Below are 25,873 nucleotides of genomic sequence, written 5' to 3' on the forward strand. Positions count from 1 at the left end.
TGGTATTTCATGTAGCCTTTTTATTACAATGAAAAGTCATTTATGTCCTAAACACTGTTTAATAGACTATTTAAACATGTTTAATATATACATATCAAGGACCAGGCTGGAATCTTTTTATTCTATTAAAAACCACAAGTCCTCCTTTCAAGCAGGAATCTACTTTCAGAGTGTGATGTGAACTGCAAAGAAAAGTGTCCTTCCTCACCTCTTCCCAACACAATCTACTCACCCATAATGTCTGAAATGATATCTTTGAAGACATTCATTGTGGTTATTGGTAGCATCTACCAAAATGGTTTACATTCTAAAGATGTTAGTAGCTACTGGGAGTGAGAATTCCACAATGAAGTAAGCTTGAGATACTCTGTAATAAATAAAAATTTCTTTACTATATCCTTGACAAGCTGATAATGTATACTTGGATTTCCCCAAAAGTAGATTTTTTTCTGCTTTGCTTCATTTACACTTTTTCCCAAGAAATCTTTTTATTTTTTCAAATATCACCAAGGACTAGTATTCCCTGAAGCAAACTTATGGAGAATGTTATGTTAAGGCCTTATGCTATGTTAAACACGGGTTTTCTGGAGATAGCTGGTACTTGGGAAAGGCAACACATTGACCTACTAGTGAAGATTGACTTTGTAATTCTAAGTATATCTTAGAATTATGAAAAATAGAATCTTCATAAATAAAGCTGGTCTAGAGTTTGCTTTTCAGGAGCTATCTTCATCTACTTTGCATCAGGATTATTTTAGCTGTGCAGTATTAATTGGTAAAATCTCTAAATAGAGGATCATCTATTTCTTAAGACTTTTATCAGTACAACTATCAGATTTTTTTCTTATACAGAAACTTTATACCCACACATTTGTTTGTTGGTCTGTTTGAATTCTATAGCAGAGCTAATTGTGACAACATATTCTTATGGAAAAATGTAATCCCTCTATATTTTTACATATATTGAAACACATATAGTACATATATATGTGTACATATAGTATTACCTTATAATTAAAACAAAATTTCTTTTGATAATCTATAGTTACATTACTTTTATCATTCTTAATGGTCTAAACATATTCTCTTTCATTTTCTATTCCAGGACTAGACCTGCCAAAATATAGTCATTACTAACATGCAGTTAAGGTTCCTCACAAGCAGCTAACCTTGACCCATGTTGCAGACATCCCTAAAATCTCTGAAAGGTCCACAAACAACAAACAAGCAGTGGCTGGTCTCCAGGTGCCCAGCATCTCTTGCTAAGCAGACCCCAGCCCAACACTAATGGCAGCCAGCCTTGGTTTGCAGTGTAGCCGCTCCCAGGTGCCTCCAAACCCAGCACAGGCAGATACCAACCACAGATCAACCTTTGTGGCTGCCACCAGGTGATGATGGACCGGACACAGGCAGCAGCTGACTTACGCTGGCACCAAAGCCCCTCTCAAGAGGCCTCAGAACCCATACACCAAGTGACCAGCTTTGGGCTATACCAGAGGACCATGCAATTAGCTCCACAAATGACACACCCAGGAGTGGACTCAGCAGGCACCAGAACCCTGCTACATCAAATCCCATTCTGTGAAATAGGCCCCCACACAAAAGTTCATCCACTGTAGTCATGGCCAGTCCTCACAGTCAGCCTGAGGATCAATCCCAACCACTGACATGCCTACCAGAATCAAGGCTTGACTACAACAGGAGGGCACACACAACCCAAACAATGGACACTACTGGAGCACCTGGCTCAGGTGACAAGGGAGACTGTGCCACTGGGCCCTATTCAACACCTACTACATAAGGCCACCTTGCCAAGATTGGGAGATGTAGCAGATTTACCTAATGCGTAGAAATAAACACAGGGAGGCAGCCAAAATAAGGAGAGAAAGAAACATATCCCAAATGAAAGAACAGGAGAAAACTCCAGAAAAAGAACTAAACAAAACAGAGGCAAGCAATCTACCATACAGAATTCAAAACACTGATTATAAAAATGCCAAGTAAACTTAGGTAAAGAATAGATGAACTCAATGAGAACTTTAACAAGGAAATAGAAAACATAAAAAAGAACCAGTCAGAAATCAAGAATATAATAATTGAAATCAAGAATACATTAAATGGAATCAACATCAGATTAGATGAAGCAGAGGACCAAATCAGAGATTTGGGGAAAAAAGCTGAACACGCCCAATCAGAAAAGAAAAAAAAGAATCCTAAAAATAAGGACATTCAAGAAATCTGTGGGACAACATCAAATGTAACAATATTTGCATCATAAGGGTCCCAGAAGAAGAAAAAAGAGAGCAATGGATTAAAAACCCACTTGAAAACATAATGACTGAAAACTTCTCTATCCTGGCAACAGAAATAAACACACAACTCCAGGAAGTGCAGAGAGTCCCAAACAAGATGAACCTGAGCCAGGTGCTCCAGGAGGCCCACACCAAGATTTATCATAATTAAAATGGCAAAGAATCTTAAAAGCAGCAAGAGAAAAGCAGTTAGGGGGTGGCCGGTTGGCTCAGTTGGTTAGAGCACAGTGCTCATAATAACCAGGTCACCGGTTCGATTCCCACATGGGCCACTGAGCTACACCCTCCACAACTAGACTGAAAACAATGACTTGATTTGGAGCTGAGCTGTCCCTCTACAACTAGATTGAAAACAACAACTTGACTTGGAGCTGATGGGTCCTGGAAAAACATACTGTTTCCCATTATTCCCCAATAAAAATTAAAAATTAAAAAAAAAAAAAGCAAGTACAATGTTGTTGTTTTTGAAAAAAAAAAAAGAAAGAAAGAAAGAAAAGAAAAGCAGTTAGTTACCTACAAGCAAGCTCCCATAAGACTGCTGATTTCTCAACAGAAACTTTGCAGGCCAGAAGGGATTGGCAGGAAATATTCAAAGTGATAAAAGCAAGGACCTACAACCAATATTACTCTACCCAGCAAAGCTATCATTTAGAATCCAGAGACAGATGAAGAGTTTCCCAGACAAGAAAGCGCTAAAGGAGGTCACCACCACCAAACAAGTATTACAAGAAATGGTAAAAGGCCTTCTTCAAAAAGAAGAAAAAAAAGATAAAAAATATGAATAATAAAATGGCAATAACTACATACCTATCAACAATTACTTTCAATGTAAATGGTTTAAATGCTCCAAAAGATAGTGGGGCTGAATGGATAAGAAAAAAAGACCTTTACATATGCTGCCTACAAGAAACCCACTACAGACCCAAAGGTGTGCACAAACTGAAAGTAAAGGGATGGAAAAAGATATTGAATACAAATGGAAACAAACAAGCAAAAAAAGATGGGGTTACAATACTGTATCAGACACAATAGACTTCAAAGCAAGGGCTGCAACAAGAGACAAAGTCGGGCATTTCTTAACATTAAAGGGATCAATCCAACAAGATGATACAACTCTTGTAAACATTTATGTACCCAATGTAGAAGCACCTAAACATATAAAGCAAATATTCACAGACATAAAATGAGAGAATGAGAGTATTACAATTATATTAGGGGACTTCAACATCTCATTGACTTTAATTAATACCGGAGGTGCCAAAAAAAATGTATACAAGTGGACACTTTGGTCGACGTTGCTCAAGCAGTAGTTTGCCATAATCAGAAGTGTCTGGATGCTGATGGTTACCACTTTGTGCAACTCTTGTAATTGCAGAAGTCAAATATGACTTGTATTCATCTTTTGTTATTGGTATATGTTGATTATTACAATTTTAATATGGTTTTCCTTTCTTAAAATGTGTATACATGTTTTTGGCACCCTCTGTAGATCATCCAGACAGAAACAGTGGCCTTAAATGACACATTATACCAGACAGATTTAATTGACATTTTTAGAACACTTGACCCCAAAACGGCAGAATACACATTCTTTTTGAATGCACATGGAACATTTTACAGGACATTTGTGGCTTTGTTAAGCCACAAAACAAGTTTCAATAAATTTAAGGAGACTGAAATAATATCAAGCATGTTCTCCAATCACAGTGGTATGAAACTAAAAATCAATAAGAAGAAAACTAAAAACACACGAACATATAGAGGATAAATAACATGCTACTAAACAACGAATGGGTTAACAACGAGATCAAGAAAGAAATCAAAAGATACCTTCAGACAAATGATAATCAAAACAAAACAACCCAAAATATATGGGACACAGCAAAAGCAGTTCTAAGAGGAAAAGTCATAGCAATATAAGCCTACTTCAAGAAACAAGAAAAATCTGGGGCAGCCAGATGGCTCAGGTGGTTAGAGCGCGAGCTCTGAACAGGGTTGACGGTTTGATTCCCACATGAGCCAGTGAGCTGCGCCCTCCACAACTAGATTGAAGGTCGACTTGGAGCTGATGGGCCCTGAAGAAACACACTGTTCCCCAATATTCCCCAATAAAAGTTATGTAAAAAAAAGAAACAAGAAAAATCTCAAATAAACTTTCTAAACATACACCTAAAACAATTACAAAAGAAGAACAAAGCCCAAAGTTAGTGGAAGGAAAGAAACAATAAAGATCAGAGCAAAAGAAAATGAAAGAGAGGCAAAAACAAAACAAAACAAAAAAAATCAATAAAAAAGAACAACGAAACTAAGAGCTGGTTCTTTGAAAAGATAAACAAAACTGATAAATGTTACCTACATTCATTAAGAAAAAAAGAGAGAGGGCCCAAAATAAATAAAATCAGAAATAAAAAAGAAGTGACACCACAGAAATACAGAGGATTTTAAGAAAATACTAGGAAAAATTACATGCCAACAAATTTGGACAACTAGGAAGAAATGGATACATTCCTAGAAATATGTAATCTTCCAAGACTGAATCAAGAAGAAACAGAAATTCTGAACAGACCGATAACTACTAATGAAATCAAATCAGTAATCCAAAAAACTCCCAACAAACGAAAATCCTGGACAAGATGGCTTAACAGGTGAATTTTAACAAACATTCTATGAATAATTAACACCTATGCTTCTCAAAATATTCCAAAAAACTGAAGAGGGAGGAAGTCTCCCAAGCTTAAGGGCAAGCACTATCCTGATTCCAAAACCAAAGACATTACAAAAAAAGAAAACTACAGGCTGATATCCCTGATGAACATATATGCAAAACTCCTCATCAAAATATTAGCAAATCAATTCAGCAGTATAGTAAAAAGATCACACACCATGATCAAGTGGGATTTATTCCTGGGATACAAAATTGATTCAATACTGCAAATCAATTAACATACACAAAATGAAGGATAAACATCACATGATCATATCACTAGATTTAGAAAAAGTCATTTGACAAATTCCAGCATCTATTTATGATTTTTTAAAAAACACCTCTCAGGATAGTGGAGATAGAGGGAACATACCTCAATATAATAAGGCAATGTATGACAAATACACAGCTAACATCAAACAATGGTGAAAAGATAAAAGCATTTTCCTTAAGATCAGGAACAAGACAAGGGTGTCCACCTTCACCACTTCTATTCAACATAGTAAAGTATCGTATACTAGTATCCTAGTATCCTAGCCACAGCTATCAGACAAGAAAAAGAAACAAAACCATCCAAAGTGGAAAGGAAGAAGTAAAACTGTCATTATTTCGAGATGACATGATACTACAGAATCCTAAAGAGTCCACCAAAAAGCTATTAGAACTGATCAATGAATTCAGTAAAGCAGCAGGATACAAAACTAACATTCAGAAATTGGTTGCATTTTTATACACCAATAATGAACTATCAGAAAGAGAAATCTAAAAAAACACTCCCATTTACAATTGCATCAAAAGAATAAAATACCTACGAATAAATCTAGCCAAGGAGGTAAAAGACCTGTATTTGGAATTTGTAAGACATTGAAGAAAGAAATTGAAGAAGCTACCACAAAGCTATGATCATTAAAAATGGCATGGTGTTGGCATAAAAAGACACATAGATCAATGGAGAAGAATAGAGAGCCCAGAAATAAACCCGCACCCACATGGTCAATTAACCTATGGCAAAAAAAGGCAAGAATATACAAAGGGGTAAAGACAGTCTCTTCAATAACTGGTGTTGGGAAAACTGGACAGATACATGTGAGAAAAAAAAAAGAAAAAAGAAACTAGACCACTTTCTTATACCACATACAAGAATAAACTAAAAATGTATTAAAGTCTTAAATATAAGACCTGAAACCATAAAACTCCTAGAAGGAAACACAGATAGTAAACTCTCTGAGATTGCTCTTATTAATATTTTGGGGGTTATGTCTTTTCAGGTAAGGGAAACAAAAGAAAAACTAAATGGGACTACATCAAACTAAAAAGTTTGAGCAAAGGAAATCATCAACCAAACGAAAAGACAACCTACTGAATGGGAGAGAGATATTTACCAAGGATACATTCGATAAATGGTTAATATTCAAAATATATAAGAAACCCACACAACTAAAACCAAAAAGACAATGCAATTAATTTAAAAGGGGGCAGAGGACCTAAATAGACATTTCTCCCAAGGGAACAACAGACATATGAAAAGATGCTCAACATCACTGATCATCAGAAAAATGGAAATTAAAACCACAATGAGTTATCACCTCATACCTGTCACAATGGCTATCATCAATAAATTAACAAACAAGTGTTGGCAAGGATGTGTGAAAAAGGAAACCTCCTGCATTGTTGATGGGGATTCAAATTGGTGCAGCCACTACAGAAAACATAATGGAGGTTCCTCAAAAAGTTAAAAATAGAACTACCTTATGACCCAGCAATTCCACTCCTGGGTATTTATCCAAAGAAATCCAAAACACTAATTCGAAAAGATATATGCATCCCTATATCCACTGCAGCATTATTTACAACAGCCAAGATACGGAAGCAACCTAAGTGTCCATCAATAGATGATCGGATAAAAAAGTGGTACATATATACAACGGAAGATTACTCAGCCACAAAAAAGAATGAAATCTTACCATTTGCAACAACATGGATAGACCTAGAGGATATTATGCTAAGTAAAATAAGTCAGACAATGAAAGACAAATACCATATGATTTCACTTATACGTGGAATCTAAAAACAAAATAAAAGAGAAACAAGCTCATAGATGCAGAGAACAAAATGATGGTTGCCAGAATGGAGGGGCTTAGGGGAGTGGGTGTAAAAGGTGAAGGGATTCAAAATTACAAATTGGCAGTTGCAAATAGTCACAGCGATGTAAGTACAGCATAGGAAATATAGTCAATAATACTGTAATAACTATGTATGGTGCCAGGTGGGTACTAGACTTATTAGGGGGATCACTTCATCAGCTATATAAATTTGTAACCACTATGCTGTACACCTAAATCCAACATACTGAATGGCAACTATAATTGAAAAATAAAAATTTATTTTAAAAAAATCAACTGTCTAGTTCCTCAATTTATCCTTTTAATTATACTTTGCTTCTCTTGTGTTGGTTTTGTTTCTGATTTCTTGATATAAATGCTTATTCATTCCTTTGATACATTTACGTATGTGACAGGCCCAGAGTTGATAGCTGTGGATAAGTGAAGAAGATGAAGACTGAGCCCACAAACGAAGTTTCCTTAGTGCATTAAAGGGTATTCATTTTTCACTGAATAGAACTTTGGCGATATCTGACAAGTTTAGATACGCAGGCATCTCATTTCTAAGTAGTCTGTAATTTCAGTTTCGATTTTAAACATTTTATTGAAACTCCAAACACATAGAAAAGTAGAAATATTAGAACAATGAGCTCCCATATACAAACCACTGCACTTTAATTATCAACATTTTGCCAATCTCCTTTCCAGTTCTCTTTGCCAATTCTTTTTCTATTACTGGAGTATTTTAACACAAATCTGGACATCTTGTCATTTCATAAGCATGTAATCATGTATGTCTAACAACAGGTCTTATTTCTTGGTAATCACATTGATATCATCCCTGACAAAATTATTATCTTTTTAAGATTTTTTTATTAACACATAGCCAACATACATTATATTAGTTTCAGGGGTACACCATAGTTATTCAACATTTACATACCTAAAGAAGTGATCACCATGGTTAAGTCCAGCAACCATCTGACACTGTAACATGCTATCACAATGTTATTGACTATATTTCCTATGCTGTACCTTACATCCCCATGACTTGTTTTATACCTGGAAATTTGAACCTTTTATTCCCCTTCACCTTTTCCCTTTTAAATTTTTCAATTACAATTGACATTCAATATTATTTTGTTAATTTCAGGTGTAGAACATAATGGTTAGACATTTATATAATTTAAGGAGTGATCCCCCTGACTAGTCCAGTACTTACCTGGCACTATACATAGTTATTACCATATTACTGACTATATTCCTTATGCTTTGCTTTACATCCCCATGATTTGGTTTACACATAGAAATCTGAACCTCTTATTTCCCTTTACCTTCCCCCCCTTTTTAAATTTTTCAATTATTTCTAAATACCATTTAATATGCGGTGTTTGTCCACCTTTCCCCCACTGTCTCCAAATGTTTTTACATTTTGTTCAAACTAGGTCCAAGTAATGCCCACATATTAAATTTAGTTGCTATGTCGCTTGTCTCTTTTTATATGTTAACAGTGCTCTTCATTTTCATGCCACCCACTTGGAAGAAAGCTGGTTGTTTGTTTCGTAAAATTTTACACCTTCTGGATCTACTTGGATGCTTCCCTGTGGTGCCATTTACCTTTGTTCATCTATTCCCCAAATTCCTGGTTTCAAAGAATTTGACTTAAATATTTGATTCCTTCAGTTTATAATTTTGGCAATAAGGCTTTGTAAGTAGTGGTGTGTACTTCCTATTGCATTATATCAGGAAGTGCATATTGTCGGATGCTAGTCCCACTTTTATAGAGGTTAAAATTGATCAGAGGACTCAGAGGTGGTCAGTTTGATAAATTCACTATAATGTTCTCACAATAAAATCTTTCACCTAGTAGTTTTAATAGCAGTTGAAGATCATTTTCTGGACTTATTATTCCATTAGGGAACTAGAAAATGGTAACTTTTCTAATCCTATCAATCTCTCTAAATTTACTGGTTAGATTTTAAAAAAATACTTTAATTTGTGAGCTTTTGGAGGCCATGAAATTTGGTTCATGTGGCAAAAGCAAAATAAATTACTCCCCTGACCCATTTATCAATTTTCAGGATGAAATGGTGTCCAAGCATCATGCATAGCCGACCAAATTCTACAGCCATAACCGAGTAAACTAACTACTATTGGGGTCATATCAAAAGACCCAACTTCCACTAGTTGAAGATAGGGCAACTTGAGCATCAAAAAGTATATTGACTGTAATGAAATGATCTTTTCCTTCTTTTATACAAGAGTTTTATACACACACAAACACACACATGAACATGCACACACAATATTAAATTTCCAAGTGGTTAGTTTCCTTTTTGCCATCGTTTTGATAGTTTCTAATTAAATCTTGAATGATACTCAGACAATAGGGATTATAAAACATTTACTTTTGGAAATTAAGGGAAAATAATTTCATGTTTCTCTTTGATTCTTCAACAGTTGTATTCTCAGTCTAATATTCATGAAATTTGTAAGGTTTTCAGCATGAAATTTCTGGTGCAGCGCGTGTTGGAAAACTCACATTCAATATAACCTCCTAGATTTTACCCAGAATAAATTATCTTAAATTTAGTAAGTGCTGAGCAGTGAGTAACAGGAGGCTTTTTTACATTTACTACTTCTACAGGACATTTCTTGCATATGAATTCACTAATACTAATGATAACAGTTACAGATATTTACAGAAAACATGCTATGTGGCTATTTTTCCAAGTAGTAACTATTTAATCCTACAACAATTCTATCACACAGTGTAGCAGGCTAACTGTGATTGGCCCCAATGGTCCCTGCCTCCGAGTATTCACACTGTTGTGTAATCCTCTTCCTTTGAACGTGGGGGCAACCTAGTAATTTGCTTCTAGGCAGTAGAAGACAGCAAAAGTGATGAACTATTACTTCAGTGATAAGACTACACAAGATTATAACTTCTATGATGCTAGCAGACTCTACTGCCTTTTTGGCTTGCAAACTTTGATGAAGTTAGCAGTCATGTTGAAGAGGCCCATGTGGCAAGGAACTGAGGTCAGCCTTCAGCCAACAGCCAATTAGAAACTGAGAACATCAGTGAAATAGCGCTCAAGAAAATGAATTTAGCCAACAACCATGTGAGGTTGAAAGTGGATCCCTTCCCCAGTTGAGCCTTCAGATGAGACCCAGCCCCAGCTAAAACCTCGATTTTAGCCTGTGAGAGACCCTGAAGCAGAAGACCCAACTAAGTTATGCCCAGATTCCTGACCCATAGGAATTGTGAGATAATAAATGTGTATTATTTTAAGCTATTGCGTTGTCATCATTTATTACACAGCAATAAATAATATATATAGGTACTGTTATCACCATTTTACAAGTGAGTAAAATGAGGCACAGAAATTTAAGTACCTTGTCCAGTAACACACTGGTAATAAAGTGGTGAAATGGAGACAATGATGAATGAAGCTAAAGATTCTCCTATATTCATTGTATTATTCTCTCATAAATTTGAAGATAAAAAATGTTCGAATGAAGGCTTTTAAAGCAACACTTTTGTTCTGTAATATAAAATTTCTTATGCTTCAATGTAAGCATGAAACAAAGTTTCTCAAAAGTGAATTTTGTGAGGTTCTATAACATAATGTACATTTGAAGGCTTTCTTGTATTAAATTCCATTATGTATTTTCTGATGTTGAGTAAGGTGTGAATGCTGTCTAAAGGCCTTCTTACATGCCTTACATTTGTAAGGTTTCTCACCTGTATGAATTCTCTGGTGTTGAGTAAGAAATGAATAAAGTCTAAAAGCCTTTCCACATTCCTTACAGTCATAGGGTTTCTCACCAGTATGAATACTCTGATGTTGAGTAAGTTGTGAGAGCAGTCTAAAAGGTTTTCTACATTCCTTACATTCATAAGGTTTCTCACCAGTATGAATACTCTGATGTTGAGTAAGTTGTGAGAGCAGCCTAAAGGCCTTCCCACATTCTTCACACTCATAAGGTCTCTCACCAATATGAATGCTTTGATGTGAAATAAGTTGTGAGTAACTACTGAAAGTCTTCCAACATTCCATACATTCATAGGGTTTTTCACGAGTATGAATTCTCTGATGGCGAACAAGTTGTTGTCTTAATCTAAAAGTCTTTCCACATTCCTTACATTCATAGGGTTTCTCACCAGTATGAATACTTTGATGGACAGTAAGTTGTTGGCATATTCTAAACGCCTTTCCACATTCCTTACATTCATAGGGCTTCTCACCAAAATGAATTTTCTGATGTACTCTAAGGTCTGGACTACATACGAAGGCTTTCCCACATTCCTTACATTCATAGAGCTTCTCAGCAGTATGAAGTCTCTGATGTCGAGTAAGGTGTGTACACTGCCTAAAGGTCTTCCCACATGCTTTACATTCATAGGGTTTCTCACCAGTGTGAATTCTCTGATGTCGAGCAAGTTGCTGATGTACTCTAAAGGCCTTTCCACATTCCTTACATTCATAGGGCTTTTCACCAGTATGAAGTCTCTGATGTTGAGTAAGTTCTTGGAGCACTGTAAAGGCCTTCCCACATTCCTTACATTCATAGGGTTTCTCACCAGTATGAAGTTTGTGATGTCGAATAAGGTGTGCACGCTGTCTAAAAGCCTGCCCACATTCTTTACATTTATAAGGTTTCTCACCAGTGTGAATTCTCAGGTGCTGACTAAGTGTTGAACGACGAATAAAGGTCTTCCTACATTCCTTACATTCATATAACTTTTCTCCATTATGAACTCTCTGATATCCAGCAAAAAAATTATGCTTTTTATAAGTGGTCATTTTTTCAGAAGTAATTTTCACTTGCCCAAAATATCCCTCTTGTGGTACCTTTTGCCCCTCAATCTTGCTTTTGCATTCCCAATCATTTCTAAAAATGGAGTCCTCAAGGCTATAGCTTTTAATTCTTTCCATTACCTCCCATTGGAACGAATATATTTCATAAATATCCTTTTCTGGTGATAAAGTATTGGTCTTGCATCTGGACTCCAAATCTGAAAAATAAGAAAGCAAAGACATGGCATTTTCCTGTTCCAGAACAAAGAAAACTTCCATAGAGAAATAAAAGATGCCTAAAATAATGCCTATTACAAGTGAACGAATTAGACATCTCTAGAACATGGGCATTTCTGCTACAATACCACATATGTGTATCTAAAACAAACAAACAAACAAAAAACAACAACCCATCTTCTGCAAAGTTACACACCAAAAAATAGGACTAGAGAAGACCACTCTAGTCTATCCAACTTTATTAGCAGAGCACAAACAAATGTAATAATTGGTATCTCAAGGGAACGCAGAAGATAGCTCGGTATAGCTAAAGGCCTCTTCATGGATATTAAACACACAAAAATGAAGTGGAAATGTCAGATTTCAGGTGCTGAGACTTTGCACATGAAAATAAAGCCCTGAGCCAGTGAGGCTACCATGAAGGTGGGAATGGGGTGAAGTGCAACGTGTCTTTAGCTAGGAGCGATGCAAGGTTGACTATGTACATCTCTGGGGAGGGAGTCCTGGGTGCAGGCATTTAGTATTAATTTGCTTAATATAGAGGTGGAAGGGCTTATAACAAAGCATCAAACTGAAGGCTTTTGCCTTTACTACTGAATGTTATAAATCTACTTCTATAATTCTGGCTCCAATCAACTAAGAAAATAGGCACTTCTGCTACAGTTAGCTGTGAACCAACTGATTTCCACATTATACTGATATCACTCCCTATTTTGTATCACTATTAAGCTAATTTGTATTATGGATTATTAACTGTATTATGGAACAGGCTATATTCTCAAACATTTCAAAAAAAGGCAAAGGAAATAGAGAACAAGGAAAGTCCAGGAAAGGATGTGAGCCTGGTGGTTGGGAAAACAAGTTAAGTCAATAGAGGCCTGATTTAAGTGAGGATATGTATTATCTGAAGATTTGTTAAAACTACACAGAGGTATTTTTGACTGACTGAAACAGAATCTATAGGACTAGTCCTGGGCATGTGTTCGCTTTGTTCTTATTTATATTCTCCAACAAATGATTCCAATGCTGATCAATGTTTGAGTCCCTCTATTTAAACGTTTTCAATCATTTCTCTTTACAATTAGAATAAAATATAAATACCTGAGCAGGGATAATAAGGCTTCTGCTTACCAACTCCTCTCCCATTTACTCTCTCTTTTCATGTCATAAAGGCCTCTTTTCAGTACAAGACACATTTAAAAAAAATGATACAACTGTTCCTATTAAATAGGACAGTTCACAGGTTGCTCCGTCTTTGAGAAATCCTCCGACTTTGCATCGTTGGCTTTTCATCCTCAGATCTCAAAACAAAAATCATGTATTCAGGAAAGCTATTCCTGCTAACCCCATTTAAGTCTATACACTTTATGCTCTATCCCAGCAATCTGTTGCTCTGCTTTGTACTACTTTTCCCAATTTTGGAATAATATATGTATTAATTTTCTCATTTGTTATTCTGTTAGTTTCTTATTCCTGAGTTTCCCCAGTAGCAGAAACAAGCTCTAAGTTCATTTACCATTACATAACAATAGCTGTCACTCATTTAATTCCCATAACTATATAATCATTAACAAATACATACGTCTGTCTCTACTCTTTTATATTGTACTAAAATGATGTATCTCCAGTAGAGTTTATATTATTGCTTATCAATGCTACATTTACTCAAACTTTGCTCCTTCATATCTTCCCTAGGGACTCTTTTCCATTCTACATATCCAAAGCAACTTCTGTACTTCCCAGAAAATGATTTCAAATATTTTTCAATCATGCTAACATTGACAGGCTTATGAAATCACGAGTAAAAAGACATGGGGAAATATCGAGCATATCGGAATAACTGTCAAATATGGAATGGGGCTTGGTATCACCTGAGTGCAATAGAGAAAACTAAACACTATGTTAAATCTGAGCTCAAAAATAGTAATTCAGATGGGAGACTTGCATGAAGAAAATCAAGATGTGGAATGAAGTAAGCAAAGAATGGGGGAAGATAGGATGGGAGAGATAGGAAAGCTTTTTTTCTGCAACTTCAGTATAAACGTATAAGTATCAAAATGATTCAAACAATAGTCTGATCACATGAAACAAAATGAGAAATAATAAAAATCATAAAACCAAGAGACATCTTCTCTTCAAATTTTAAAAACTCTACTGAAGTTGTAAAATTTCTAGAAAATATTGAAACACATTATCAAGAATCTATGAAATAGAGCTACAGATTTTAGAAGAAAATAATTGATATGTTTAAGTTCTTAGAGTAATAGAAATGAAAGTATGTGGGTACCCCACGCTAAAGTTAGGAAAAGAATAACAAAATATCCTAAGGAACCTAGAAAAATGCAACAAATTAAAATAAAAGCAGAATTTAATTAAGTGGATAATAGAAAGAGAATAAAATTAATACACAAATTAAGAAAATCTCCAGGTTGTTTTAAAAAAGAAATCAGTGAAGTATATTAGCCATTAGCTAAGATAACAAGGATACAAAGGAACATATTCAAACAAATAAAAAACTACGTATTCAGAGACAACTAACCAGGGGTCTCTCAGATTTTTGCACATCTTGCAAGCAGAAGCACTGACCACCTTTGTTCTGGGCTATCTTTTCAAGAATGTTTGTAAAACAAACAGCCTGGGAAGGGAGAGATAGTATCTGTCTCTGAACCACCAGACAGGTTTGCTAATTAACTGTTCAGTATAATAAAGGTCATATCTCCCTCATAGCAAGGGTCATGCATGCTTATTGTCCATTATAAAAGATTTGGGTTCCTCTCCTATAACACAGCTCACCACTTGTTCAGGTATCTATTTACACCCATCCATGTCACCCCCAAGGGACTTGTGTGCAAAGAGAAATAATGCAAATATGCTGATGTTCATGCTGCTTCTTGTGCTGTGAGCAATAAAATCCTTTGTTTTTGGCTTAGGTGTCTTGTGTCTTCTGCCAGCATCCACGACACTGTGGCAGGCTAACCGGTTAGCTTGCAAGCAGGGTAACATTGCAGATCCTTCACAGTTCATGGTGCTAGCAAATAATTATTAAAAAGGAATATTCTGAAAATCATAAAAAAATACTATGCCAATAAAGGGTAAGTTTCTAGGGAAATGTAGAGAAAGCAGTCAAAGACCTACTCCAAAAATTATTTTGAAGATTATCAGAAATTTAGAAAGCACATAGTCCAGTTATATTTCAAGTGGCCAGAACACTTAAAAAGAAAAATTCCAAGATATTTTTAATTGAGTTTAAAATGGAATAAAAGCCTAGTAAAGAAATAATTATATCTAAATAAAAAAAAAAAACCACAACAACCTAGTAAAGGAAAATTACATGTCAATATCACTTATGAAAATTCATGCAAAAACTCCGAGAGAACATGGAAAGAGAATACATCATAGCTAAGTGTGGCTTATTCTAGGAAAGCAAAGGCACTTCAATATTAGAAAATCTACCAGAACAATTCATCAAATTCATTATTCTAAGTATAAAAAAATCATATGATTATTTCCATAGACACTGGAAAGGCATCTGACATAATTCAGCACTCATTCCTTATTTTTTAAAAAGCACTCAAAATAATAGGAATGCATGGTTACTTCCTTAACACGATAAAAAGTAGAATAACGAAATGAAGTCAGAAACTTAGGCAAGGATTATAACATGTAAAGTTTTATATAGTATAGGGGAAGGTATGTGACTTTTATTTTAAGTGTGATAGAAAGCTATTGGAGATTTTTGAGAAGAGGAATGTCAGGAGTTGATTTGTCTTATAATTATCATTCTGGAGAATGGATTGAATATGGGCAAGATGGGCAGTAGGAAGACCAATTAGAAACCTATCTCATTTGTCCTGATGGAAGATGATAGTGGTTTTGATTAGAATGGATAGAAGCACAGCAATGCAGAAAAGAATAAAGAGCACTGTAAAAGGTAAATATAATATTGACAATATAATGTAAATTAATGATCTGCTGAGGTTAAAAAGTATATGGAATTAAGATATATGACAACAACAGCACAAAAAAGTGGGTAACACATAAAAGGAATTAAAATGTTTTGAAGACCTCTATAATATTGGGAAGGATGTAAAGGAACTAATTTAAGGTACAGTGTAGTAGTAAGTAAACAATGCTTTTGTTAGTCTCTAGGGCAACCACAAGAAGAAAAATAAAAGTATGTATAACTAACATGCTAAAAAGACAAAAGCTAAAATAAAAATACTTGATTAATCCAAAAAAGGCGGGAGAGAAAAAAAGGAAGAAAGAACATGCTGAACAAATAGTATTCTCTTACTATTCTTTTAGTGGCTATAGACGTGAAATGAAAACACCCTCTTCCATTCCTGACAGTAATTTATATTGTCTTTTCTTCTTTGTTAGTTAAGATAGGTGTTTACCAACTTTGATCTTTTCAAGAAATTAACTCTTAGCTTTATTAATTTTCTCTACTTCTTCCTTTTTTTCTATTTTATTGACTTCAGTTTTTATATTTATCATTTCTTTCCTTCTACTGAGAACAGCTCCACTCTTTGAAGTGGGAAAGAAATATGAAAGACAAGAAACAGAGTCGTAATCAAGGTCAACAGGAAGTCCCTTTGTCAGTTCAGGCTTAAGATTTTAATTTGCTTCCCCCATCTCAGGCCTTTCCTCCACAGGCCATGGGCATTTGAAGAGAGATCGCCAACAACATCTAAAGGTTGTGCCTTTACCCTAGGCAGCTTGGTATTACCTGCAGTAATGACTTCCCTATGCCTGCTAAGCCCTCACTCACCAGGGTAGTGTCTTCTTGTCCCTTCCCTCACAACCATCCAGGGCTCCTTCCCTTCATCCAATAATGTAATCACATCTGGTTTAGAAATGGAAGGTCCTGCTTAAAAGAAAAACGTGACATGAAATTATAAACTCTTAGATTCAGATTTGGTTAAATTTATAGTCAACTACAGATCAAAATGGTATTTTATAAAACCTAAGAGCCAAGAAATGCAAGGGAGTTGAAGAAAACTCATATTATGGTAACCTCAGGACCACAAGGAATAGATACCAGATTGTTAAGAACAGGCCTTAACATAATTTAAACTCACACAAGCTCTGTTGAGAGGCAGTTTTGTGTAGTGGTTGAGAAAACAAAACCTGGATCCAGACTGCCTGGGTTCAAATGGAAGGGCCTATTTCCAACCTACCAAAGCTTGAACCATGCCTTTGGAACAGAAAGACAAAATTGATCTTGTTTCTCAAAACATAGTCCTGAAATTGACAGTAGAAAAGGCCAATATAATTTGGCATAAATAGCCTTACCTAGTGAAATGAAGTTGCTATAATTCTCCCACATCACATCCCTGTATAGGTCTCTCTGAGCTGAGTTCAGGAATTCCCATTCTTCCTGTGAGAAGTCTATGGCCACGTCCATGAATGTCACTGAACCCTAGGTGGGGGGGTGGAGGGAGAATAAAAACAAACTCATATATTACTTACGAAAACAAATGAAATATTTTCTAGACGGAAAGATAGAAGATTGCATTGCTTAGAGGGGGCCACATAGCAGCAAATAGGGTAGGGCTGAAAACTTAGGACATGCACAGGGGGTAGTAAGAAAATTAGTATCACTGAAGCAGAGTGCTTGCTACATATCTTGAATAGTCCTGTGGCTGCAGATAAGATTAAATTTTTACCTACACATATCTAGAAATGAATAAAATAACCCCCCAAAAATCCCAATTAAACAAAACAGTGCACACAGCCTGCTGCAAGCTGTGTCTCCACCATAAATCCTTAAGAAATATGAGGTCTTCTACCTTTTTTCCTTTAATGATCATAAAAAAAATATTTTTAAAAATTTCTCCTGAATATACTATAAAATCTCTAAGAAACCATACTCAAATTAATCACAAAGTCAGATTTTATTATAAACATTTTCCCTGTTACGACCAATTCTTTAGTAAACTTTCTAAAATTTGCTATCTGGTAGTCCACATTTTAAACATACTAGATTCAATCTTTTTTCTATTCAGATGTTTTAATTCAATATAATCTCAAAAGTCTTCCTCAGCTCCCAGAGTCTGTATCATCTAATACTTATTTATGCATCTGGATAACTTTCTCACTCTTTATCACCCATCATCCCTCACTGAACACCTTTCCTCATTTCTGAGTTAGAGGATACAGAATCATGAAGGATATCACTCTGGACCAGAGGTGTTTAATGAGGAGTGATTTCACTCCCCAGAAGACAGCTGGCCATGTCTGGAGACAATTTTGATGGTCACAGCTGCAGGGAGAGGGTGTTAAGTGTTACAGGCATCTAATTGTAGAGGCCAGGGATACCTTCAGACATCTTACAATACAAAGGACAGTCCCCCACAATAAAAGATTCTCTGGCTCAAAATATTAATAGTTCCAAGGTTGAGACACCATGCTCTAGACCAGCACATCCTATAAAACTACACAATGGGCTTGCTCCTGGTATTTTTCTCTCAGGGTTTCCCCGAGATGATTCCTGATCTCTCTATCTGCAGTCCTGTTCTGATCACCTCCTATTCATCCATTGGTGAGGGAGGGATCCCTTACCCTAGATAGCACGAGATGGCTGAATACCTGACACCAGACAGATGAGATTGCCAGTAGTTTATTAGTCACATATACTCACAGCCCAGAGGTAGAGGACACCACACTTCATGCAGGGCCACACAGGGGTTGCACTCAGGAATAGAGCGAACAAGCAGGGTCTGTGGGAGGTAGCCTTTGTAGTTCCCTGGTTCCCGTGGGAGGATGTAATTGGCTTGTTTGCATAATTCTGCAGGCTGGCAGGGGTTGAAACCCATTACATCATAGACCAGGAGGGGTTTAGTTAGCACTAGCTATGGGAACTAGCCAGGCAGGGGGTCTTTTGTTGGATGGTGGCATATCTGGTGAGAGCAGAACTCATGGTTAGGCCTTTGGAGCCTTGAGAAAGATATCAAGGCAATACATGAAATTTAGGCCTTATAATACAAGGCCCCAATCACATCCCTACCGACTCCACCCAATCCTAAAAGCCTTACATACCTAACATCTTAACACAGAGACTAAATCTTATCCTATGTACTTGGGAAACAGGTGTGTGGAGAAGTTTGGAGTTTTCCCTAGAGCAGTCAAATAGGATCAAATTCTTTCACCAAACCACAGGTATTCAAGTAAGTTAAAAACTGGGATCTCCCACTTAATATCAATAATCCATTCCTAAAAATCAGACATCCTAACACTGCAGTATTGACCAGATGTCTATTTTCCCATCATTTTAAACCAAAGAATTATACTGCATTATATATCAATTCCAACCCTCCAACTAGCTTCATATTTCCCCTCAGTATAGGATCATAGTGCATAAGTGTCAGTGCACACATATCTTTGGCTTTAATATTTTCATTGTCTTTTTTACTGAACTCTTTTCTCACTTGCTTTGCTTCTTTCTCCAGTTTTCTTCAAAACTTTGCCAACTTTTTAGGAACTCATTTTATACTGAGCAAAACCAAGGGCTATATGTGAAATGTACTGTGAAAATGCATTTCCAATGAGAACACAATGGCAGAAATGGCTCACCCTCAGTATGATGATCTAATGCCTCCTTTATCATCAGAAGGACCAGATATATGCTTCCCCTTTAATGATACTTGCGTGCATGTCAAAACATCAGCAGGTGGTTTTGATGGTCTAGCAATTATATTTGGAATAAAACAAGATTTTGTTGCACATTGTTTTTTGTTTAAAAATGTTGCATTGTAGTTCTAAAAATAGGTAAAATTAATTTATGGTATTTGGCGTCAAGATAGAGGTTACATTTGGACTGGGTAGGTAAGGGAGTAGATAAAAAGGAGGTATCTGAAGTGTTCGTAATATTCTCTTTCTTGACCTGAGTGCTGGTAGCATAAATATACTCCATTTATAAAAATTCATATAGCTGTACACTTATAATTTGTGCACTTTTCTCTATGTACATTATATGTCAATAAAAAGTCCACAAAACTGTTTTAAAATGTTAAATTGCGTGTTGGGGACATAAATTTTTCCTACACAAAACTAGACTAAAAATCACTGCATCAGAGAAATATGCTTTCTCTGAAGTTAAATATTAAAATCAAAAGCTGTTCTATTGGAAAATGTTAATGGGGGAACATTCTGCAGAGAATACCTGCATTTTCCTCAAGCTTTTATTCCCTAATGGCTCTTGACAGAAGATTTTGTAGATAGGAGATGGTCTACACTAGTGAAAAAAAGGAAGAGCTCATGGAGAGGATACTGAGCTATTTGTCCCCAACCCTCACAGGAATGAGAGAAACTAGAGCAGGTTTTGGGATGGAGTTCTGTTACACAGGAAATTTCAGGATAAGGAACGAGTGTGTACGCATGACCTAGAAACCGACAATATTTCAGTAAAGAGAAACATCAACTTACATGGGCCATGGTTTCGAACTGGTCAGTCCTTGAGATTTCTGTTGGAGAACTGCAGAGTCCAGATAAGTCAGATCTGGAAGAAGAAAAAGAAGCCATGAGATCGGATGTGCCTCAGAGCTTCCAAAATGATTTATGTTAATATGAGCTTTTTTTCCTCTTCCTCTCCTTCTTCCAAACTATTCCACACCCCTGCACCCACATTGATCCCATATCTATACAAACTGGAGGAGAGTTTAGGGAGTCTGAAGAAATCCAAGCCCCGAAGAATCCCAGTGAACAATGATGGACTTGACGTAGAAGACCAGATACTTCTGCAGGATTTCTGACCAGTTCCTCATCTGGCAATGTGGTCCTAACGTTAGATTATTCAGACTTGTCCTGAGCAGTTCCTCCTCCCTCTCATACTTTTCAGGGCAGAGAAAGGGCCACACTAACCACACAGAACATCCTTTGAGACCCCAGGATTCTGCCTGAAATTCCTAACCACCAAGACTGAAAACCACACAGACTGAGCGTGGCAGTTCCTGCCACTGTAAAGCTGCACTGGCCTTTCCCCAGCCAGGAAACCTACTACCGGGTGTCCTGTCAGGACCTCACACACCATCCTATCCTTTGCCACTCCCTCTCTTTCAGTACCCAAGCTGGGGAGGAGGGGATTCACGACCACTGCAGGTAGTCAACAACAAACATTCACTGAGAACTTTGATGTGATGGATGCTTTATACACACCACTCTTTGATCTTGGCACTGTTCTGCAATCCAGTTCTTCTCTCCTTTCAATAGCTCAGGAAACTGATGCCCAGAGGTCAAATCACTTGCCCAAATTCATAGTGATTAAGTGGCAGAGCTTTCTTTTGTTTTGAATCCTCATTTCTCTAACTAAAAAGCCATCTTTCAACTTTGGCTATTGCCTCTGAAGGCTAGGATTTCTACTTCACCGAGAGAAACCTAAGCAAAGGCAATTTACTAAAAAATAGAAATCACCTTTCAAAAGATACTAAACATCACTACTAATTAAGGTGATGCTTGTTAAAACAACAACAAAAAATTTTTTTATAGTGATTGGGTTGGGAGATCTAAAGGACTGGTGATGCCAGATATTAGCAAAGTCATGGGGGAAATGGACACTAGGCTGGTCCAAAGAACTATGTGAAGCACCACTTAAACCCTGTGAACCAGAAACTCCACTGCTGGGACTAAAGGAACTATTTGTACATGTACATAAAGATGTCTGCAGAGGTATGCTGACAGATATGGTTTACAATGGACAAAAGCTGAAAAGACTCTAACTGGAGAAAAGATTAAACAATTGAAAACCATGCAGATATTAAAAAGTGATGCTGTTGCCACAATTTTGATGAAATGGGTGAAGCTACCGTTTAAAAAAAACAAAACAACTAAAAAACCCAACATGTGTGGCATTGAACTATTCTGACAGAAAAAAATCACGTTTGCCTAGAAGGACCAGTTACAATGTTTACAGAGACAGCCACTGATACTCATCATCACCATATTAAATACAGTGTGAACCTAAAGTACACAAACACTCCAACGAAGGAAAAGCCTTTCTCAGTTCAAGGTTTTCTTTTAGTTTTCTGTTAACTGAGGTAAAAAGCTCAAGATACTCTAAAAAAAGCTATTTTTCCTGACTGACTTTTTTTTTTTTTTTTTAAGATTTTATTGGAGAAAGGGAACAGGACTTTATTAGGGAACAGTGTGTACTTCCAGGCCTTTTTTTTTTTCCAAGTCAAGTTGTTGTCCTTTCAATCTTAGTTGTGGAGGATGTCGTTCAGCTTCCAGTTGTTGTCCTTTCAATCTTAGTTGTGGAGGGCGCAGCTCAGCTCCAGTTGCCGTTTACAGCTGCAGGTGGCACAGCCCACCATCCCCTGCGGGAGTCGAAACCGGCAACCTTGTGGTTGAGAGCCCACTGGCCCATGTGGGAATCGAACCGGCAGCCTTCGGAGTTAGGAGCGTGGAGCTCTAACCGCCTGAGCCACCAGGCCGGCCCCTGACTGACTTTTTAACTTCAGCTTCTAATTCATGAAACAACTCTGATTTAATTTGCTAATGCATGTTGCAGTAGTGTCTAGAAAAGAATGGCAAAAAGTCCCTGACTGATGTCTTTTAAGCACGGATGGCAGTCTCACTGCTGCCTCCTTTCACATCTTCCTGACGAATAGGTTTATTTTGCTTCTGAACCAATCCTTTGGGTTAAGAGGCCTATAAAGCTCTCCAACAGCTGCTGGATCTTCTTGTCTTACTAGTCTCACTTTGCATAGAAAAATCACTAAAATGAAAATTGTAAGGCATGAATCTTACTGTATAAAATCCATTTCCCTCCACAGAGACCCCATAGCATCAGTATAATTTGGCCTAATTGGACAGCACTTGCTGCCATCAGATTAATATCTCCTCCCTCCATCCTGATGGATTACTGAGTAAGGCAGAAGAATTGTTTTTTAAATATACCCAATGATGAGACTTGATATACTGCTGTAATTACTAATATAGGCTTTGCTGTCAGATTTTTCAGGATATAAATCTCAGTTCTGATAGTTATTAACTTTATGATCTTGGACGTGTTACTTAATTTTTCAGCCTTAGTTTCCTCCTATATAAAATGGTGGTAATTATAGATTCTATATCAAAGGGTTGTTATGAGGATTAAATAAGACACTACATGTAAAGCACTTAAAGTAGAAAATAGACATTTAATGAAAGGCAGCCACATTGTTGAAGATGTACAATACTATATACTCTTCTTCCCATAATTATTAAAGAAAATTTTCTTTTTTTCCCCATAAAAAGTTTGAGCTTCTCAGTCCTGTTCTTTCTTATAATGCTAACTAATATGTTCCAAAGCTTCATGTTGATAGACAATTCCTCATGATTAACAATTTTTAAAAGCGGGTTATGTGGATGAAGTAAATGTGGCAAAACCCTCACAATTTTAGGATCTGGATGATGAGAAAAAACATGGAATTACAACATAATAGTTAACTAAATCTACTGAACATTTATGTGTCAAGCATAATCTGTGGACTTTACATATACTACTTCATTTAGTCACAGCAATCCTACACAGTAGGTTCTATCATTACTCTCCTTTCACAGAGCTATGAAATACGTCAACTGCCCCAAGTTTGCCCAGTTCTAAGTGGCAGGTTTAGGATCAGAACCCAGGTGACTTAATTCCATAAGCCATACTATTGCCACTACACTAAACTGCTTCTCTTAAAACCACATAAATATGTGGCCTGAAACAAACTCATGCCATCAAAAACTTCAAACGTCTTCTCAAACTTCAACTAATGTCTTTGTTTCCCTTCTACTTATAATCCCTTCCCTTATTAACACAGGCATCTCCACTAAAAACCCTACCTCAGTGCCAGTCATTAAAAGCCTCAAAAGCAGAAGACCCTGTCATGTATCAAATCATCCTCTATCTCTCCCTACTTTGACCTCAGGGCAGTGGAGAAGCTAGATCAAAGCCTTCTAGTATGATTCCAACTAAACTAATCTCAACAAATCACAGCCTAAAATGAGGCTCTGCAGTTAGCCTCCCTTCAGGTTTACTTGCAGACCATTCTGGTGCTTAGAAAGCAGCAGCTCACAGGAGGAATTAAATGATTGCCAAATGTTCATGTGAATACCCACTTGAAAGAAGAGGGGGAGGTGCTTACCCACATCATCCCCATCACTCACTGGGAAAAAAGGGCAAAGGACGGGGTCCATGGAGAGGGTAGTTCAGCCGTTAAAGCCTTACCAGCTAAAGACTACATAGAACAAGGCTGCATAGTCAGATTTATTTACTCAAGGGGAGGGGCGGGGGCATTCCACAGGAACGGTTGGAATGCGATGGAGAGAGAGAAAAGCTCTCTTGTAAAGGGCTGAGTACCAACGGAAGGATTCTGAGGAAGAGGTGGGGGCAATTCTGGAATGGTGGCTGTTTTTGAGGTGAGATCAGGAGAGGGAGGGATTCATTGGAGATTGGGCGCTACCATGAAGCGAGGGTAATTTAGCAATTGGTAATAAAATAGCAAAGTGGGTCAGGAGCACTTTTTGTAATAAAAATAATAAACTGGGTCAGGAGCACTTCCTACAGCTTTGTTAAACTGTAATCTCTCAAACAGAAAGTCGTTATGGCCTTGTTACAACTGCATGACCTGGGGAGAAATAATGTTTTCTATTAATTTTGCAGCTGGATTTATCTGTCTCTTCTCTCCAAGCCTGATTAATGGCAGGGCTACCTTTTCTCTTTTCAGTCCGACCTGATTTTCTATGTTTCACAGGAGAATCAAATATTCCCGTGTCCGAAAAAATAAAAATCACATTTCAAGGAACAAAGAGGAGACACAAACGCATCTTGAAATAGGTACGTATCTATGGACATGTCCTCCTTTCTCTCTCTTTTCCTAAAGATCAGCAGGTTTGGGAAAGGAGACGGGAATTTTGGGACACTGAGCCTTTCTTGGAGCTCAGCGCAGGCTGGCTAACTGAAGTCACCCTCACTCCCACACTTGCTCCCACCATCCAACACACACACATAAACCGAGGAAATAACTGGGAGCCTGGGGTAACCTTCACTGTATCAGAGAGAAAGCGCAGAGTACAAAGACCAGGGCTGGAATCCGTCTCCGAGTTCACGGCACCTTCCTTGGGAGGGGGCGCTGGTTAAGCTGTGGTTCTGCAAATTGCAATTGTTTTCAGGACTGCGTCTTTTTGTTGGCGGCCTTCACTCTGGGGTTCATACATTTAACTCGCAGCCATTCTGGGCCGCTGGATCTTTGCGGCCCTGAAGCGGAAGGGCAGAAAACGTACCAGGGCACCCAGTGCCCAGTGAGCGTCACAAACTCCATAGTCACTGCAACCGGGTTCACACAGAGGCCCGCGCCACCCCCGCGCCGCCCCCGCGCCCATTTCCTCAATGCACGCGACCAACTCACCTCTCGACACCAGCAAGGAAGCCGTTAGGAAACGACGCGCAGAGGCCAGTGGGGAATGTAGTCCGCGGTAGGGAGGCCCTAATCCCCGCCCCAACGGGCTGCCCGGAATGCGCAAGCGCGGGGCCGGTCGACCCGGGCTTGAAGATGGGCTGGTGGCGGCGGGCAGTGTATCCAGGCTGCCCCGGACTGAACTGTAGGTACCTTCAGCAGGCTCGGGCTTATGATTGGCGCTGTGGAAGCTCCACCAGGGTTTATAAAGAAGTTTGACTTCAGCATGGACCTAATATATGTACTAGGCACACAGCAGGTGCTCAGTATATATACCCAAGTAGGATGTGGA

At 37.4% G+C, this 25,873-nt stretch overlaps 1 protein-coding gene across 5 annotated transcripts; it reads right to left on the reverse strand.

The window, feature by feature from the left end:
* Positions 1-25,577, reverse strand: LOC141567635 (uncharacterized). Of its 5 annotated transcripts, none has more exons than XM_074315775.1 (6): positions 25,534-25,566; positions 20,588-20,660; positions 18,804-18,957; positions 17,456-17,582; positions 16,932-17,027; positions 1-12,141 (listed from the first exon to the last, which is right to left on the reverse strand). In XM_074315775.1, the coding sequence occupies exons 3-6, from the start codon at positions 18,831-18,833 to the stop codon at positions 10,775-10,777; spliced, it is 1,620 nt and encodes a 539-aa protein (XP_074171876.1). In that variant the 5' UTR covers positions 18,834-18,957; positions 20,588-20,660; positions 25,534-25,566; the 3' UTR covers positions 1-10,774. The 5 variants fall into 5 exon arrangements, with proteins under 5 accessions (XP_074171876.1, XP_074171874.1, XP_074171875.1 ...); XM_074315773.1 differs by having other exon boundaries at positions 16,932-17,030; XM_074315774.1 differs by having other exon boundaries at positions 16,932-17,030; positions 18,804-18,882; positions 25,534-25,559.
* Positions 25,578-25,873: the final 296 nt, after the last annotated feature.

Source organism: Rhinolophus sinicus, linkage group LG11 (assembly GCF_036562045.2).
Source record: "Rhinolophus sinicus isolate RSC01 linkage group LG11, ASM3656204v1, whole genome shotgun sequence".
Taxonomy (NCBI): Eukaryota; Metazoa; Chordata; class Mammalia; order Chiroptera; family Rhinolophidae; genus Rhinolophus; species Rhinolophus sinicus.

Coding starts and splice junctions, on each gene's coding strand:
- LOC141567635 (XM_074315773.1), bottom strand. CDS start 18,833: ATGAAGTGTGGTGTCCTCTACCTCTGGGCT. Junction 17,031..17,455: donor TAGCAACTTCATTTCACTAG/GTAAGGCTATTT, acceptor TTTTCTTTTAAG/CAGGACCTTCCATTTCTAAA. Junction 12,142..16,931: donor GACAAGAAGACACTACCCTG/GTGAGTGAGGGC, acceptor CTTATTTTTCAG/ATTTGGAGTCCAGATGCAAG.